Source organism: Herpailurus yagouaroundi, unplaced genomic scaffold, assembly GCF_014898765.1.
Source record: "Herpailurus yagouaroundi ecotype Mexico unplaced genomic scaffold, PumYag 140, whole genome shotgun sequence".
In the NCBI taxonomy this organism is placed as follows: domain Eukaryota; kingdom Metazoa; phylum Chordata; class Mammalia; order Carnivora; family Felidae; genus Herpailurus; species Herpailurus yagouaroundi.
Genome location: NW_024412395.1, coordinates 54,209,443 through 54,229,237, shown reverse-complemented (window position 1 = coordinate 54,229,237; position 19,795 = coordinate 54,209,443). Strand labels below are relative to the sequence as shown.

At 41.6% G+C, this 19,795-nt stretch overlaps 1 protein-coding gene and 1 long non-coding RNA gene across 6 annotated transcripts in view; one reads left to right on the top strand and one right to left on the bottom strand.

Annotated features, from left to right (window-relative positions):
* The window catches only part of LOC121030710 (uncharacterized), a 69,744-nt gene extending 58,905 nt beyond the window's left edge, over positions 1 to 10,839 (top strand). Inside the window, exons 1-4 of one of the 3 annotated variants that reach the window (XR_005790368.1) lie at positions 164 to 239; positions 4,492 to 4,710; positions 8,327 to 8,502; positions 10,481 to 10,839. This is a non-coding gene — a long non-coding RNA (uncharacterized LOC121030710). Of the gene's footprint in view, positions 1 to 163; positions 240 to 4,491; positions 4,711 to 8,326; positions 8,503 to 10,131 lie in introns of those variants that run through there. The other 2 variants (XR_005790369.1, XR_005790367.1) reach the window with 2 other exon arrangements.
* The window catches only part of MAP3K20 (mitogen-activated protein kinase kinase kinase 20), a 188,198-nt gene that overhangs the window by 2,543 nt on the left and 165,860 nt on the right, over positions 1 to 19,795 (bottom strand). For all 3 annotated transcript variants that reach the window (XM_040475410.1, XM_040475411.1, XM_040475409.1), the window contains exons 17-19: positions 8,821 to 8,937; positions 6,253 to 6,327; positions 3,268 to 3,418 (exon numbers count right to left, since the gene is read on the bottom strand). In XM_040475410.1, coding sequence (XP_040331344.1) covers positions 3,268 to 3,418; positions 6,253 to 6,327; positions 8,821 to 8,937 — 343 coding nt within the window. The remainder of the gene's footprint in view (positions 1 to 3,267; positions 3,419 to 6,252; positions 6,328 to 8,820; positions 8,938 to 19,795) is intronic.

Genomic DNA, 19,795 nt, shown 5'->3' with positions numbered 1-19,795 from the left:
ATCCTCAAGAACCCTCAGTGCAGATAAAAGAAATCGGGTTCCAGCCGGTTGAGACAGCTAGGGATTGCTTGGAAGAAAGACTGTTCACATCTCCAGAGGAGAGATTCTGAGGCCCAGGAATAAGAAATGTTTTTTTTGTGTTTTTGTTTTTGTTTTTAATCCATGAAAAATGAAGCTTCACAGCAAACAGGAAGAGAAGTTAAGGTAAAAGAAAATGGTGAATTAACAGGAACCATTTGGTAAGCTCTATTTCAGTGAATAAGTAAGTGCCTCCCTCCTTGGGTCTTTTCTGGCCCGGGCCCCCGGCCCCCCAGGGCCTGAACCATATTGCCCACATTCTTGAGTTCCCTGTAGTCCTCCCTGGGCTGTTCTTGCCATGAGTTCTGGAGAGGAATAGAAGCCCGCTCCCTCCTGACTCCCAGCAAGCAGCCTCCCTCACTGCCCTGCACAGGTTGACCTGCTGTGTCCAGACACTCCTCACAGCTTCACGCAACCGCAGTGCCTTCTTGCCTTCCCCTTGATGTCTCTGAAATTTTAGCTTCTGACAGAGCCCTCATTTTGTCCTGCATCCAACCACCTGCTGGAGCCAGGCACAGTGGGGGGCGCTGACCACATTCTGGCTCTAGTGGCAGACTTTGATTGGCCTGAGCCAGATGCAGTGATATCATGTTTAGGACTGGACAAGTTGCTCAGTTCTGGCCGAGGCAACTTGAGAGGTGGTCTGCTGGCGGCATGTAGGCAGGTCTTTCTCACCCCTGGACAGGAGAGCAGGGAAGGCATCGGCCTTTTGTGGCCTCTGCACGTTGCCGTATCTTTGTGTGGTGACAGTAAATGTGGCAGAGCTAGGCGGTGGGCAAAGGCACATACTAAGATGGCAGAGCGGAAGGAAGGAGAGGTTTGTTCCTGGTCCTCAACATGAGTGAGCCAGCTTCTCTCACTGGACCTGAGCCCAGCTGCCTTCTGGACTTCTTCAGTCCAGAAGATAACTATTTTATTACAGCCGAAACCCGTGTTTCAGAGCTTTTGCATGCCAAGGTTGCTGGTCCCTCTTCCCAGTTTTTGATTCATTAGGTCTGGGGTTGGGCTTGAGAATTTGCATTTCTAACAAGTTCCCATTGATCCTGAGGCTACTGTTCCTGGGACTGCACTTTGGTCCATTTGGGAGGAAGACAGTTGAAGTTGGATTTTCTGTTACTTGCAGCTAAAAAAATATATCCTAACTGGTCCAGGTGGTGTCCTCTGAGTTTTCACAGCAAAAGGGAAAAAGAAATACAAGGAAGAAGGAAGGGGGAGGCAAACTAGCTAAAACTGAAGTGAGCCATGGGGTGGGGGTGGGGGTGGTGGGGCTCTCCTTTTATCCCACAATCTCTCCAGTTAATAATAGAGGGAAAGGTTTATCCAAAGCCATTCTACTGGGAGATTGAAGGGTATTGATGTTTCCTAACTCTCTTAGAGAAATAATTTGCTTTCTCCCAAAAGATTTAGATATCAGAGAGGTACAGGACACTTGTCAGACATCTGCTTATTGTCCTCTTTGGGGAATGTCTCTCCCCTGTTTCCACCCATATGGCTACAGTTCACTGCACAGGATGTCCTCACCACCTGCGTCCCCCACTGGGCTATGCTACCCACCACCACCTCCTCCTGCTGACAGAGTTAATTGGTCCAGAAGAGAATGCTTGGAAAAAACACAACAGTCTTCCTCCAGGAAATCTAGAATTGGGACTGTTGAAGTATTTGGTGATTCTCAAAGCGGTGAGATTTGAACCATGTAAAACTTGGAGGCAATTGGCAGCTATTCTGAGTCCTGTGGCTGGGGAAACAGAAAACCAGCTTTTAGTAAAAGGGAAAAATATAGCAGAAGTGGAGAGAGAAGACACCCACAGATTGCACAGGAGTGTTGTAGGGATCAAATAGAATCGTAGCAATGAAAGCCCTTATAGAAGTAAAATGTGGCCAGTAAATATTAATTATTTGGGAGGGGAAAATTATTATAGTAAGAAGTCCTTTTAAAGGTGATAGTAGGCATGCAAGAAGAGATTGTTGGATTACCAAATAAAAGAACTTAGAAATGCCATGCTCCAGGTAGGGGCCACTAGTGAGAATCAACACCCATTACCTGGGTTAGTGGTGTGTAGAAACAGCTTGCCCTAAGAGAGGTTTGAAAATATGTGTGTAGCCGAGAAGGCTTGGTGAAAACTCCAGTTCAGTCATGGTGGCCAGAATGTCTTGTCATGATTCATTGTGAAAGAAAATAACCAAACCAACTGCCCCCGCGGCCCCGCCACCCCAGCTGGCCGACGTATGGAAAGATCTGGTCCAGTTGGTAAGCTAGTCCTGAGAGTAGAGGACGGTTAGCTAGGTTCTCATAACTCAGTGACAGCAGTCATCGGGGTACTTTATTTCCATGCCATCAAAGAACCTTCTGATATGGCTTTTCAGGTATATTTTCTTACCAGGAAAAATAATGCACTGATCAGGAAACATGTATTTCTGGTTCGCCGGGCAGGTATATTTCTCCTGGTAAAAAGTGAATTGCATGGGGGTTTATGCACCCAACTTCCATGCATCTGTTAGCTTGTTGCAGTCCCCCAGAGCCTAACTCTGGGTTGTATTAGAATTTCTAGACATCTGTGAAGGTGAAGGTCAGGACCTCTTCCCTGAATCTACCAAATAATGACCAATTTAACAGCAAGGCAGCCAGGCTTCCCCTGTGTAATTTCTAAATTGTTTCAGTGTAGCATCTGTAATTACTGTCACTACTGTCCGTCATATGCATTTCATGTTTTCTCTTTCTCTGTCCTCCCTTACCTTTATTATTCCCCTCTCTTCCTCCCTTCCTCCTACCCTTCCCCTATCATTCTTATGCTTTGATGTATCGGTGGTGTTCAGGACGCAAGAAATTGCCCCAGTAATTGCATTGGTTTCATAGGAATGTTTGCGGGACACGGAAGATTAATATCTGTCTATGATTTGGGAAGCGAAATATGTCAGTGTATAAATAGACATATACTTATTTACCAGTATAACATAATTATTAATTTTTGTCTTTATCATAGTTATCCAACTACTGAAATTTATTGTAATATGCTAATATTTATCAGCCCATAAACACTACTGTTCATATAGTATGTGTATAAGACCAATATTCTAAAAATAGAAGAAGGAAGTCTTATATTGTCTGTTACCAGACTGGCACTTACCCCTGGTATGAGAAATTGATATTTAAGGTTTTGGAATCTAGTCTAGCACACATCTCTAACTTACTTGAGTCAGACCTGCTTCTAGAGCTGCCCTCTAAGTTGGGGAGTAGTGTCTGAATGGCAAGCTGAACGGCTTTCACTTCATCCTGAGGTTTCATTCTACTCCACTGAATTGAGTGGACATGTTTAGTGCTCTTTGGAGCTCTAACATCACTCTGTAAAAAAAAAAAAAAAGAGAGAGAAACAACGACATGCTGGTGCTTATAAAACAGGAAGAAAAGAACTCAAGTTATTATGTCACTCCCATTTAACTCCTGAGAACACTATTATCATAATGCATTAGGTGAAATATCAGCCTGCCTAAATATGGTGATCTGATTAAAAGGAAAGTGTTTTGTTTGCTTTTAATTTATTTTGAGAGAGCACACGTGTGCATGCACAAGAGCAGGGGACAGGCAGAGAGAGAGGAGAGAGGGAATCTCAAGTAGGCTCCATTGTCTCAGCCCAGAGCCCAATGTGGGGCTTGATCCTACAACCCAGAGATCATAACCTGAACCGAAATCAAGAGTCAGATGCTTAACTGAGCCAACCCAGGCGCTCCTAAAAGGAAAGTTCTGACCACTTTATACCTTAGTGGATTATAGTAGTTCAAAATGTGGTTGTCATCTCCCAGAATTTATTCTATCTGGCGAATCTCAACTTACCTTTTTGCTTACTAAGGACTGAAAAACAATTTCTTCTGTTTAGAGTACTTGAAGACAGATTTGAATACCTAAAAATCTGACCCCTATTTTGCCCACGACTGCCTTTGATCAGCAGGGTAACTGAGTGGGTGTGGGCAGTCTGGTGGATAATTATCCCCATGGAGGGTGCAGGGTAACAGAAAAGTGAGACTGGGTAGGGAGGTAAAAATAAGGACTAGAAAAAGGAGAAGATACCAGATCAAGACACACCACCTTCTCATCCTGAAACCCTTCATGACCGGGTGTCACAAATCAGGCTCAGGAGCCTCTCAGACTTCGATATGGTTATGAAAATATGTTTAAAAAACCCTGCAGTGACAATTACAGACACAAGTAGCACATCATCACAGAGTATAAGGAGAAGGAGGAAGAGGAAGGAGAGAGGAGAAGAAAAGTTACTAAAAAGAAGGCTCTCCTGCATAGTGGGGGCTGGTCAACAGGTTCCACAACAGTCTAGATTCCATGTTTCTCAGGACCAATCAACTGTTCTTATTTAGGTTTTATGTCCTACCAGCAGCACTTTGACAGTTAATGCTATTTCTCAGGCACCTCATCCCTGACAAGCTGTGCTCCCTGGCTGGTGAGGATAAGGAACTATTGTAATACTCATTGGCTTGCGGCATCAGATCACCCTGGATAAGTGGACTAGCCAGGGTATGGATTTCCAATGCTGAATCAGAGCCAATCTGGCGGCTCAGAAGACCATCACAATGCAGCAGTGCATGGAGTCCATTTACAGGCTGACTTCCCTCATCTTACTGCTGGTAAGGGAACAGGTAGGACAGCTGAGGAATAGTGGAAACTGTTTATAGTCTGAGAGCCTGGGTGTGACTCCACCGACCACCCCAGACCTCGGGACCTCGTTCTATCTCTCTGAGCCTGTTTTCCCTATGAAAGTTAATGCTGCCTATCTCTCAGTATTTATACAACGTTAATGGGATAAAACAGGTGTAAACTCCTGTTATAGTGCCTGGGTCTTGGTGAATCCTTACCAAATGTTTCCTGAATGAATAATAAAATGAATGAATGAAATGCATATCCTTTTGATGGCAGATGCATATTAATATAATATCTCCATGGGTCATGAGACTCTGGGGTCTACTTCTTCCCCTCCCCCCTGTTCCTGCAGGGTTTCTCTACCTTGTAAAGCATTATGTTCCACCAGCCATGTGGATATTGCTGATTTTTTTTAAAAAAGACTTAAATGCTTATTAATTTTTGACCAAGAGACAGAGTGTGAGTGGGGTTAGGGCAGAGAGAGAGGGAGACACAGAATCCAAAGCAGCTCCAGGCTCTGAGACATCATCACAGAGCCTGATGCAGGCTTGAACCTACAGAGCGTGAGATCATGACCTGAGCCAAAGTTGGCCGCTTAACCGACTAAGCTACCCAGGCACCCGAAGATATTGCTGATTTTAAAAACATAATTTGATTATTTTAAGCAATAGACTGCTTAAAACACCCCATTGGCTTCCAATTGTGTTTATAGTAAATCCAAACTCCTCACTGTGGCCCCACGAACCTCTGTGATCCAGCCTGCCCCTTTCGGGAGCTTTGTCATTGTCCTCTCTGCCTCAGGAGCTTGGCCTTGACTCTCCTGTGCTCTTTCTTGCTGCCTCCTCCTCAGAGGAGAGGCCTTCCCTAACTAACCACCCAGTCTCATGGCCCAAGTCTCACTATTTTCTGGTTACCACTTATCACTCTCTGCTTATTGCTTACCTATTTATTATCGATCTCCTCTCATTGGAACCGCAAGAGAGAGTATAGATTTAGTCTGCCCTAATCATAGAAGAGTAACTGCCAGGTATTTGCTAAATATGTGAATTTTAATCTTAGTAGCATATTTTTTAAAGTGTCAGTTTTTCTATTTATCCATATATAAAATATATGTAATCTGTTTTTGAGAATAGACCTCTCTCCCCACCAGGTGACAGTAGAAGTTGTTCTCTGTCCTTGTGAAGAATCGCTGATCTACCCCTAAACTCTAAGCACTAAGAAGGCAGAGCTTTGGTTTGGTCACTGTTTGGTATAACCCCAGTACCTAACATGTTACACAGCATGTAGATGTTCAATCATTAGCTGATGAATAGATGTATTACTGTCTCAATCTTTACCTAGGCAAGAATATCCTGTTCTCTTTCCTTACCAACATTTTGTTAGAGTAATTATGTTAATCTTCCCATATTCATGTTGGTTAAATAATTTCTCTTCCAATTTTAAGCACTGTTGAGGGAGCTAATAAATTCCTACTAAGAAACTTATGGTAAAGCCACCAGCACCCCACCCTTGCCCAACCCCAAGCTTACCTCATATGTGACAGTGCATTCTACAGTCTGATTTTCCATTATTCCTACATTCCACTTCTCCATTACAAAGGGGGGCTGAAAAACAAAAGTTAGGATGGTCTAGTGCCTGCCCTACTATGGCATGGATCTTTGAGGCCAGCTGTGCCATATGCAATTGGCAAATAGGGTATAATGTCAGATTATCATGAAAGTCATGGTGTTGGTTCACGTGTGATTACTCACAACGTGCTAATGTCTTGGACGTTAGTTTTCATAAGACCTCTTTTTCTGTAATTGTAAACATCTAGTCTTAGTCCCACGATCTTCTCTTTTCTGATATACTACTCAACCCTATCATTAGGTCATTCATTATTCATGCTAATATTTTGAAGCCTCAGTAGAAAGCTTTCTGATAATTAAGAGAAAGACTTAACGATACAGACTCAGAAGTGCCTTCTTTGAATGCAAGCAATGGCTGGGTTAGTAGTTTCAACAACTACTCTGCTTTTCACTGTATCAGGCTATCCAGCAAGGCTGTGCATGCAAAGGCTGCTTTGTGGCAACATTTCCCCACAGTATTAAATGAAAGGATTAATGAAGAAGCCTATGCTTTTCACAAGGAGACTATGTCACCCCAAAACATAGCACTTTGGCAGGTGTATTGTATTTTTAGCTGAAGACCATCAAAACCCAGAAGACTCAAGAAAAACTTTTACCTCTCCCATAACTGCCTGAAAGAATTTAGATAGGGCACCTGGCCCAGAAAGAGAGCTTTTATCAGAGATACTTTTTTTTTTTTTTTTTAATCTGAAAGACCTATCTGCATGGCAGGGCAAGCTTCTAACTACCAAACATCTGCTCTTGTTATCTTCCTGTGAATTGCCTTCCCCTCTTTGAAGCCCCAGGCCCCTGGCTCATTCCTTAGCTGAGGACGGCATATATTAGCCTCAGCTTCCTGACTTGCCCGTAAGTCTCACATCTTTGGGGCTCCTGTATGTACAAAATTAAATTCTTCTCCTGTTAATCTGTCTTATGTTAATTTAATTATTAGACCAGCCCAAGAACTTAGAAGGGCAGAAGGAAACTTTTTCACCCTGACACCTTGGATCCCATTTTAATTTTGATGAAAATGGTTTTTATTATAAGTGAATCTCCACTCTTTTAACCACCCTCCACCCCTTCATTCTATACTTAAGGCTACAAATGACTGGCCTTGAGATGGGTACAAAGCACATGTGGTAGAGATTTAACTGGGTTCTTTTTTTTTCCTTTTCTCTTTTTTTAATTAGTATTGTTATGATCCTGTTGATGTTAAAAGTTCTACAGATTTTGAATGGTCTCCCCCAATCCTGTTTTTCCTATAGCCCCCAGTTAATGTTGGTGTGTGATTTTGCACAAGATGTGGTTCTTTGGGAGTGCATATGTGGCATTATACCAGAAACACCTGTATTTGGCTTTAGAGCTGTACCCTGTCATTTTTGCTGTGAGTGGCTTCCTTCTGTTAGCAGGCAAGGACTTGGATCTTGCTTCTAAATGGCATAGGTTGGGGGGAAGGAGCAAGGATCTGTCCAGCCTTTAAGACATCAAAACATCATGTCCCAACAAAATAAAGGAAAGTTAAAACCAGATCATAACCTTTACAGATAAATAACACCGTTGAAATGACTCCCAGTTACTCAGAAGATTCCAACAATGAATATCACATCAATCGACTTGATGAATACACTTGTAAATTAAAAGGACTTGGATGTTTAGCAATCTTATGCCTGGGAAGGGAACACATTTGCAAGTCTAATGCTGTGGCTTTGAAGACTCTTCACTTCCCCACTTGTGTTTGTACCCAGGTTCTTCTCTGCTACCCACCCCACTTTCTTCACTGTAACCAAATACACAGTTCATCACGTACTAAAGAGTGGCTTATGTGAAGTTTCAAGTGATGGTCTGATGGATAGCATGGTTATTCACCCAAGTTGTTGACTTTCTCCTGTTGAAGTCTCAAATGTATTTTTTCAGATTTATTGGGACAGAACTGAATTTTTTTCCATTTTGAGGAGAAGCTAAGCATTTCTCTCGATCTGTCTTTTGTGTTGTAAAGGGCATGCTTCTACCACTGACCCTGAAGTAGTGAGGCGTTCTCTGGCCGGAGGTGTGAACTCTAGGAAGCTATGAAGACATCAACAGGTGCCTCCTGAATAACCTCGCCTCAGTTCTCCAAGAAAGCCTTCCTCCGCACAAGTTTTTCAAAGTTTAAAAAATGACCTCAAATTTGAGGTAAATATTTTCACCATTGGCATTTTCTTTCCTTTAACAAATGACAGAGTAAGCATAAAGAAATAGAGAAGAAAATAAAAAAAAATTTAAACGACACTTTCTTGTAGTACTTTTTAGTTCACACAGCCTAAGTGGAATTTTAACAAAAAACTATTATGATCTCAATCGGCTAAATAAAATGTGCCTTTCAACAGGCAGCTTGAGGCTGAGCTGACGTGAACATCGACAAGCACAAAAGCACACTGCTGGGGGATTTTAATGTCTTTGTTTGATATCTGTGAATTCAAAAAAGCTTTTAAGCCGTAAATAGAACCCTACCTTTGTCATCTTTAAAATCTCTGCATCAGGTAGGTTAGTGTTGAATGTCACATCTTTGATGTAGGTTATTGCAATTTCATCCCCATCCATCTCCATATACATTTTCCACTTACAATCCTAGAATTAAAAGCAAAATTATAGAATTTCAGAGAGTGAAACAATTTTTCTAGTCCCAATGTTTTATAACACATGAAGTTTCCTAAATGAAATATTGAGGTAATTTTTTTTTCCTTTTTTGAAAAAAGGACATGAAATTAGATCTCTTTATATATTTAAACAACCCCCAGTTAGGGCAGTCTTGAGACATAATTTATCAGTGTAAATGTTCTATTGTTATAGGAGTTGCAAACTCAAAATCCTAAAGGGACCAGGCATTTAATAATGAAAATGAGTAAAGCCAGGCAGTTTCATTATAGAGCCCTAAATTGTCATCTTTCAAAATAGACCCACTTAATTTACATATTAAACATTGTAGGAATATTTTTTTATTCGTACAAAGAAATGTGGACTTCCCATTTTGAAATACAAGGCCCTTTTGATTTAACTTTCACGTTGCCAGTGTTGATAATAATATGGGCTCAAGAAATAGCTCACTTTCCTCTTAACAGGAGGGAACCCTGCAAATGTGATGTATGGCAGCTGATAACTGGCTCATGTGTTGGGGAGTTACGGGAGGGTTAGGACTCTGGGGGTCTAAAGGGCAGCTGCCCTAAAGGGACAGCCATCACTCAGCTTCTGTTGCTTGTCCCCATGTGGGAATATGACCTCAGTCTTGCTAGGTCCTTTAATGTTTCCCAAAAAGCTGGATATCTGGATTCTTATGTGAAACCTCTCGATTTTTAAAAATGATGTCACGTTAATTAAATTTTCAGTAAAACCACCATGTAATGAAAAAGGGCTCTATATCATTAGTCACCAGGGATGTAAATTAAAATGTCCCCACAATGAGCTACCACTATATGCCCACCAAATGGCTAAGATGGATAACATCCAATGTTGGCCAGGATTTTGAGCTACTGGATTGCTGGTGGAAGTGTAAATGGTACAATCGCTCTGGGGAAGGCTTTGGCAATTTATTATAAACATATCCATACGTATAAACATACATCTATTTGATGACTCAGAAATTCAACTCCTAGGTATTTTCCCGAGAGGAATGAAAAAAGACTTGTACAGTGTTGCTCTGAGTAGCTTTATCATAATAGCCAAAAAACAAAAAAAAACCAAAAACCCAAAAAACAAAACTAAAAGCTCCCTAGAAACAGGCCAAGTGTTCATTAGGAGAACGAGTTAAGTGTCATATATTCGCAGAATGGAATGTTACTCAGCAACACAAAAGGAGCAGATCATTGACACATGCAACAAGATGGATAAAATCTCAGAACCATTACAGTGAGTGAAAGAAGTCTTATACAAAAAAAAGAGAACATACTAAGGATTCCGTTTATGTGACATTCTAGAACAGATAAAACCAATCTGCAGTGGAAAAATTTCAGAAAAGGTTGGTTCTGCAGATGGGGATTGACTGGTAAGGGGCATGGTGAGACTTTATGGGGGGCTAATACTCTGTTCACAGGGGTTTGAGTCATGTAGGCATATGCATTTGTCAAAATTCAGCGAATGTATACTTAAGATGTGTGCATTTCTTCTTGAACTCTAGCGTACTGAGATATTTAAGAGGAAGTGTATTGGTGTCTGCAAATGACTTTGACTTGCATCAAAAAAATGAAGATTGGTATATAGCTAGAGTGATAGATGGACATCTATGTGATAAGGCAAGTAGAATGAAATGCTAATGGTTGCATTTAGCGGGTAGGGGAGGATTCATTATAAATACGTTTTTTAACTTGGCTGTATGAATAATAATAAAAATGTTGGCAGATAAACACTGTGTGTGCAATGAAAAGGAGAAATACGCCATGTCTTTGCACCAGATTTGACCCCTGAACCATAAATTCACCTTCTCTTTTACGTTACTTGAAGAATGAGGGATTCTGAGAGGTTAAGGATAATGTAGTGAGCACCTTACATGCTGAAACTAGAAAATGCTCTCATAGGAGTAGACCTGGAATGTCTCCTGAGCAAGCTCAGACAAAATTATTATGGAAAAGCACTAACAAAGAGGTTGTTGAAAACCTGTTGGCTTCAGCAGAAAGCTGGGGGAGCCCTTTGTTTTAGGAAAACTTCTAGATAAATTGCACAACCAAGCAGGGCACGTGCCTGAGGGGAGTGACCCTCTTTGCCCAACCACATTCACAAGATGGAGAGCCAATTAGTGAAGGAAAAGTCTATTCAATAATGTGAAAACCCAGTTTTCGGTTAACAGAAGTCAGATCAGTCACTCAGAATGGACAGATCTCTCAGTATTGCTCTGTTTTGGGGCTGCTCCCTGGGCAGCGGGAGCCCTGAGGTAACAGGGCAGCATAATGACTATTTGAAGTCATGACTGCACTTCTCTGACATGGCAAGAGCCTCCTCAAGCAGTGGCTGGAATAAAAAGCCTTAGGAAAGATGAGGTGACTTAGTTCTGTTTCTTTTGCCTGTCCAGTTTTGGAACGAAGTTAGCCAAATACAAGTGAAAGACCTCAGGCTGTGTGTAAATGCCCGAGGCCCTCGGCTCTCCCACCTCACAGCCTGAGAACTCTCCTTGACCTCAGGCCTGCCATAGACCGGCCTGTGTACGCGCTCAGAGGAGCTCTCTGTTGAGAAGGGGTTGCTGACAGGTGGGAACTCACATTGCTGGAGTGCTTAATCTGCTCCAGGCATGCTGCTGGGTACTTTGTGCTATTTTTGTTTGAGATCCACAGTAACCCTGCAAGTTAGGTTTATTTTCCCATTAGGTGAGAAAAATGAGGCTCAGGTAAATAAAGGAATTTTCCTAGGGCCTCCTGGTCATTAAGTGGTAGAGGTGGGATTATAATAGCACAAGGCTGCCCGGTTCCAGAGTTGGAGAAGCTGCCGATAGGGAAGGGCAATTGGGAGAGGTGGCAGAATGTACTCCCTGGGCGGTTGTCAGAGCTCCACAATGGGCCCAGCTACTGACAACAGGCAAGTGGGGGAACGACCAGGGAAGATTTTGCTAATACAACTGAAAAAGCAAGTGGCCGCAGGTCCTCTCCTGCAGCAACTGCTTCCCTGTTCCCCAGAATCCAACTTGGAAAAACAAGGGTCCCCATAATAGGGTTATAGACCTTTTTACTTTTCAAATTCTTTCTCTTATCTGAAAGAAAGGCTTTTGCCTGAACCATAAAAGATAGCGACAGAAGCAATAAAACTATACTCAAAGGCACTGTAAGACAAGGGGGGCATTATCCATGTCATTAAATTACAAACCTGGGTGGGAAAGAAAATATGCAGTGTTCACTTCAATTATTAACTTAATCTGTCAGTGCCCTGACATAATGCTAGGTTTTTTTTGGGGGGGGGGGGGGCATCTGTGATTTCACTGTTGCCTAGTTAAGAAAAGTAACCCTCAAATCAAGTCATGGGATTCTTTAAATTCTGCTCAATTTCCTATTACCCGCAGGTGTTCTCTGCATTTTTGCTACACAGCGAGTCATTAAGTTGTCCATGAATTGCATTGCTCACAACTACCAGGATTTAAACAAAGTATTGAATTCTACAGGACCCAACAGAGACAGGATGCCATGTGAGTTCTTGACCAATCGATCACTGAAAAGGTTTTCATAGCAGTAACATGAATTAAATCATCAAGAACATCACTAAAAGTAACAACATATTTTTGAGCCTAATATAGGATCTTACGTGCAAAATTGCTGCCTTTTCAGTTTCTTGGTAGTGGTAGGAACCAGGTAGTGGGAATGTGGGCTCAGATGTAAAAGCCATTCACTTTTACCAGGGTGAACTATTGATTTGGGCTTGATGTGAGTGACAGAAATGTGGGTATTGATTTATGAATCGGAAACATTCAAGAGTCACTTTGGACATCTTGTGAACAACTCGCAGTCCTGACAGGCAGAAATCAAAAGCAGGCAGCTCTGTATTCTGAGAGCCTTTGGGGGCCCGAAAGGACTTCTTTCCCAAAACCATTTCGCCCCTGGCAGTCTGAAATGGCCCTGTTACTCATTTGGTTTAAAGGGTTGATGGTGATGATTAAGATAGAAATCATATAGAAAAAGAGTCTACATTAAGCCATGACTGGGGGAGTAGCAGGGAATGAGATGAAAGATGACAGCTGAAAGTCCAGCTCCTGGAGCTTGAATTCCATTTCTGTCACTTTCCCCCCAACCTTCGCCAACTTATATAACCTGTTTGGACCTTGGTGTTTCTATTCACAAGTATGTTGAATGAGGATTAAATGAGATAATGTAAATAAAGTGCCCAGCACAGTGCCAGAGCCAAATAAGGAGCTTGGAAAGGAGCAATTGCAATTATCATGACCAACATTAGTCACCAACACAGCTCCAATTAGTTTATTAGACTAGCCACCCCACCATCTAGCAGCGATCTAAGGGGATGGGCCAGAAGTTGAGTAAGCTTTGACAGGCGAGAAGGTACAGAGTGTTTAGACAAGGGCTCTGGCCAGAGTAGGCAGGTGCGGTCAGAGCATCTTACTTGGGTACCCAGAGGGCACCAAAGTCTGGTATCAGTGTTGGAAAAAAAAAAAAAAGATGTAGACAGTGGCACCGTAACAATGACTGGTCTTATGAAATAAACAGAAGGAATAAACTTGTATCTTCTCACATAGATGGATTATAGAACACCAATTCTGCCCCTTGCTGCTTCAGCAGGTCCTAATGCGACCCTACCAATAGGAACCATCAGATGTCTGGAGGACGGTGGCTATGAAATGGGATTGACAGCCTGAGAGCCTTATCTTGATGAGGAAACTGAAGCATAGAGAGATGGGGAAATCTGACCAAGATCTCACAGACAGAAGGAGATGGAGTTCGGAAATGATCTAAGGTAGTCTCTTGGTGCTATGAGGAGCAGGTCTCCAAATCCTCAGTCTTTTCTGAATCTGGAACTTTTCCTTGTTGTGGGTTAAACAGAAGTAAGAATTACAGTGCAGGAGAGTTCCATCTTCCAGAGTCAACAAACAGTCAGGATTATGTTGGTGAATTTCTTTATAAGTCTCCATGGCAGAAACTGAAATACGGAGTCTCTAATAAGTCCAGCATAGCCTATGTTCCCTCCATTATTGACAAAGATCCTTGTTAAAAGTGCATATGGTGCCAGTCCACTGTCTTTATGCTCCTTTTCTTGATTTCTCTGGCCAGTATTTGGAATCACAAACACTTTCCGCCAGCCCTGGCTTAGGCTTTGTGGCCCGGCATGACTTCCACTTTTCAAACCAGAAAAAACCCGCTCCCATCTAGTTGCACAAGCAGATCATGGGGACCGGTCCTGACTACTGTGGATTTCTGTTCCATGACCAGATTCCCACAGTCTCACTCTTCAAATTTGTATCTTGATGCACATTTCTAGGGAATGCTCTTACTAACCAGTAGGAAAAAGGCACTGGCACAGGAGCAGTACTGGGCCCTGGGATGTTCTTGGCTTTGAATAGCAAAAAATGGTAATCCAAACCTTCCCACTAATTGGATCATCTGCCTCTCCATGCAAATCTACAAGAAATGAATGGAATTTTGTTGGGAAGAGGGGAGTTTTTGCATTGGAAACTGATGAAAAGACAGCTCCATTGGGTGCCCAGGATATGTACTATTTATCTGAGCAGCTGCTGAAATACCTGGATAATTTTAGAATCAAGTGTGTGGTTAATGGAGGAGGAGAAAGCATTCCATCTGAACTGCTTCTGTATTGCCAATTATGTTAAAAAATTTTCTGAATTAAGATTACTGGCCAAGTAAAACAGAAACTCTTAACACTGTGAAGATAAAACCCCAAACAACACTCAGTTAATGCTAGATTAAGTATCTCTTTGTGAGAAATCACTATTACATTCTTTGCAAGCTGTTTAAAATTCTTTGGAGTTCCAAGCTAGAACAAGTGATTCCAAACATAGACATCCCTTCTCCCACCCACAAAAAAAAAAAAAAAAAAAAAAAAAAAAAAGATGGGAGGGAGGGAGTACAAAGAAATGATCCATATAGAGGTAAATTTTACAAGTAGAAAAAGGGATTGAAGATAGCACAGAAATTAACTTTAAATATTGTTTCAAGTTCTGGGCAGTTCAGAGACAACGATATTTCCCTCTCTCCCTCTCTCCCCCCCTCCCTCCCTCCCCCCCCTCCACTCAAATATTATTGCAAATGTGAACAGTGTAGGTAAGTCAGAGAGACTCTAGGAACAAGATTATTCAGGACATTTCGGAAGGAAACAGACCCCACATTAGGCTTTCAGCCTTCTACAGATCACTTCTACCTGAAGGTTACAGATAAAAACATTTTTGGTAGATTTTTTTTTTAATTGAAGTATATACGTTGCAAACAGTAAAATGAACCGATTTTTAAGTGCACAGTTCAGTGAATTTTGACCTGTGTACATACCAGTGTAACCACCCCCACAAGCCAGATATTCCCACAACCCTAGAAAGTCTCCTGTCCCTGCCTGGCAGGGACACAAGGGGAGGTGCACACTCTTCTCATTTCTCTCACCATAGATTAATTTTCCCTGCTCTAGAACCTGGCAAAATTGGAACTTTACAGTATGTACTTGTCTATGTTTGGCTTCTTTCACTTGGCATAATGTTGTTGAGATTTGTCTGTGTTATTTAACCCTTCCAGCCTTACCCTGTTGTCGACAGCCCTGTCTCCACTTTACAGATGGGTAGACTGAGACTCAGAAAATGTAGCGATTTGTGGCAAGTGCGCTTAGCTGCGCCGGGGCCACAATTTAGTTCCTGGGCATGCCCCGTCTAATGGTAAAGACACTGAGTTTTAAAATCCCGTCTCCGTCTTACCCCCTTCCCCCAGGGAAGAGAAAAAGTGAAACCACCAGCGATTGCTCAGGATTCTAGCAAAGAGGCCTCTCCACCTTAAAAAGGCTTGTACTGAGGAAACGTTTTAAAATATAAAATATAGGTTGAAATAAACTTTTTAAGATTCAAGAAGGGAGGGGCGGGGGGGGAAGGGAAACAGTCTCTTAGCAGGTGACTGTTGGAAAATGTAAGAAGTAACGCAAGATGAAATAAAAATGCGGTAGAGATGTTGGTCATGCTGGTATTAAAAGTAGTAAGATGTTGATGATTTAGGCCTCCGAAGGCTTCTTTACATGCGTTGCTATTATCTAGCTCAGCTGCTGAAACCTGCTGTTTTAAAGGCAGGAGAGTGGAACATCCCATGATAGCACCTGGGTTATTTATCATTATGTATAACCCCGCTACTCTCTATTTTATTATGCTGCCTTTAAAAAGAAGATAATGCAAGTATGGTTAATTTGCTTCTCTTCTTTATCTATACGGTGTCATGACCCATCACGGCTTTGTCCCGCGAGATTTGTTTTTCAACCAAAAAGAAATCCACAAGAAACTCTCCCTAAAAATTCCATTAATAACCTCTTTCAGCGCGTATAGGTTGCAGGGTCTGGAACTAAGAATGTTTTAATCTCTTCAGCAAAACAATGTCTCATAATGATGTACAGGACTATTGCTGTACTGATGAAGAATCATACATAATTCAGCACCTTTCACTTGGCACCACTGTGATGTCCTCATTAGCCGTGGCTCACAGTGTCTGTCAGATGGTGTCCATGCGAACGCAGGCATTATATTGTCTTTGAGATGTGCAGCTGCTTCCATGACACTGCCAGTATATAAAAACATGACGCCAGTTTGTTTTATTTAGTGCTAAACCTTCCAGTTTGTAAAAACAAGGCTGACACAGAGCCTGACATGAGGCAGTGAAAATAATTAGCTCTCATTTTCTCAGCCTCCTATTTCCTTCTCCCTGCTGTGTTCTCTTTCCACTAAACCACCACATGTCAGTCGAAATGGGAGGCAATTAGTGGGCTCATTTCAGTCCCCACAACTGTGCTGAAAAGAAAGTATTTATGATGGCACAATGAACAGCTGAAAGATTAAATAACATTTGCCTTTTGAAAAGAAAATGACTTCTAGCTAAATGGGCAATTTTTGATTATTCTCAAACAAGCTTAGAGTAGTTGGTTTTTAAAATACAAGAAAGGAAAATGAGTCATTTTTAGGTGAAAGAATCAAATAAAACTTGACACAGTAATGCAAATAACTGATGTTTTATTGCAAAATATGTAAATGCGTTATACCCTTAACAATGGCTTGTGTCTAAGGTCAGGGCAGATTGGTGCCAGCTAGACACCAGCGGAGATAAGGTTGTTATATTGCCTTTTGGGGGGCTGTTATTCGAGTTATGTATGAAAAAAGGACTTTAGGGATGAAGTTAAAATAAAGTGAAAGAAATCAAGTGAGACGTACTCTCATAGGATGCATTACACACTACCTGAAATGGTTCAGATGTTAGTTGACATGTTTGGAAAGGACTTTTTCATTTTTTTAAAACTCTTTTTAAAATTGGAAGGTACTGGGTATTCATCTTGGAAAAAAAAAAGAGTAAGTCTTGCTATTGATTTTGAATAACTCAGAATCTATTCTCAAGACTGAGTTTCTTGAACAACATAGAAGGTGTTCTAGCTTACCTAATTACTGCTTATAAGCTTTTTTAAACGCTAACAAATGGGCTGCAAATTGACTTTTACCCAGGACACTCAAAATATAAAAACAGCTCTTCTGACTACTAAATACCCCTCCCTTGCCATGACTTCAGAGATGGTGCCAAAAATTAATGACCTTTGAAGAAAAACCACTGACCTGGTTGGTAGGCATTGTTTACCATTTGAGCTGTTCTCAGCCCAGATCCTGACGTACGGGATTGAGATGGTTGTCATACATCTTTGCTTTTCCAATGCAGTGCTTTTAATTTCATTTCAAATAATCAGTCCCTATTATAATTGATTATTCTCAAGACCTAGTTTTTGGTTCAGAAAACACAAGTCATTTTGAGTTATCACAGTCTTCCTTCTTTCAGTGGCTTTGGAAAACCTTCGAAAGCAAAGATGTCCCGTCATCAATGGAGTCAACAACTGTGGCTATTCAAATATTTTTAAAAGACCATCACAAATTTAAATTTTGTTTCTGTTTCCATAAGTAGTATATTCCTACTCTCTACAAACTCAAATCCTAATTTTTGAAATCCTATAATAGAGTCAGTGTATCTGTATGAGCCAATGGCAACCCAAGGAGATCTGAGCCATCTATGGATTCGGTGGGAAACTAGAGCTCTCTGTGAGCTAACTACACATATTATTATAGCTGGAAACCAGCTATATGCATTTGTCATGCAGTCATACCTATGTTTTATCACGTGTACTTCCTTGCCATTCACTATCTTAAAAGGAATTCAGGGTCTTGATGAAGAAGGCCACGAGGGATCCAGTGGTGTGCTGGAGACGCCCTCACAAGCTGGTTGCTCACACCTCCTCCCAACTTCAAGTTCAGGGACATCAGATCGGTAATTGGCCCTGGTGAAAATATTTATACCATGGAGATCCACAAACACTACAAGTCAGGGCCATTTTCTCCCATTGTTAGACATTTTCTGGTGTGCCGTTTCTACATGTGATTATCCATCTATCAGCAAGTATGTGCTTAGCAGCTCTGCTCTGGGCCTGTAAGCAGCTGCTTGACCTGTGTGATGAAGTGTAGCCCCACTGTGATTAGAAATATGCAGCAAGTTCATGCAGTCATATTCTAAGCTGCATTTGCTCCCTGGCTGTCAATTAAAAGTTGTATTTCTTACAGAACCCTGCCACTACAAGCCCATATACTTAGGCACACGGACATGTGTGTGTGCATATGTTTATCCCCTAAGAAAGAGTTGATCATAGGAAATAAGCTTCTTTACACTGCATTTTTAATAAATGCAAGATATATCAAAGTAAAGCATTGCTTTTAGCTGTTCTGAAATTTACAAAAAGTGTTGGGGTTTTTTTTTCTTCCTTACAAAATCCTTTTCTTTGTGCTCTGTTACTTTATTTATCCATTTATATAAAAATTACACAATAGGAAAAAAAAGCCCCATTTGACAGTTTTTGATATTTACGATGCTCTGAGAAAGGGCCTGGAGATTCAATTGTTTATTAAATGCAACATTTTATAAGTGATCCAATAATAAAGACCTAACAGCACAATAGTAGGTGAGAAGTATTTGTAACAAGCAGTGTTTCTAACCTAGAGAGGATGAACAGAGAAGCAGAACTGTTGACTGAATTGCTTCTGGTAAGGTGTGGAAGAAGGGGTCCCCGTGTTACCCGTGACGCACGCAAGAAGGGGGGGGCAGGGTGAACGGAAGAAGCCTTGGACTCTGATGGGGGCTGTTACTCTGCTTCTATACCTTCAAAATTGTGTTCCTCTTTATTTTGTCTTCCTTATTCACTTGCTCCATCAGAATACTGCTCAAAAGGAAATCAGATGTAGGAGGTATAGGAGTCCGGAAGCCTGTGTCTATTTTGGGGTCTGCATAGCCAGGGTGCTGGCAGAGACAGGGTGGTGTTTCCTGGGCTTCTCCCCTGAGTGCTGTGGGTCATCAACTTAGACCCACAGGTTTCCATGTGGAGGGTAGGGGGTGGGGGTAGGGACTCCAGGGACCATGTCTGTGACTGTCCAGTACACGCAAGGAAAGCATGGGCTCCCCAGATACTTCCTTCATAACCCTGATTTAAAATTTTTATGACACAGTCTCAGAAAGTTTCTTGGTGAGAAAACTGCTGGGTGATTTGATAGTTTATTCCTTGGCAATTTGAGAATCAATATTCCTGACTGGCAAGTTTATATGAGATATAATAATAAACTCTATGGAGCTGAATATTTTAGTGAAAGAAAGGGTGGTTGCCACCCTGGGGGGGGGGGGCGGTGCATGAAGCTATCTGAGATTCCAGAAACCTTTTTCCTTTTGTGCCAAGTGGAAGGCCTTAAGATTACAAAACAAGGCATTTCCCACACAAAACAAAAGATGGTAATTTA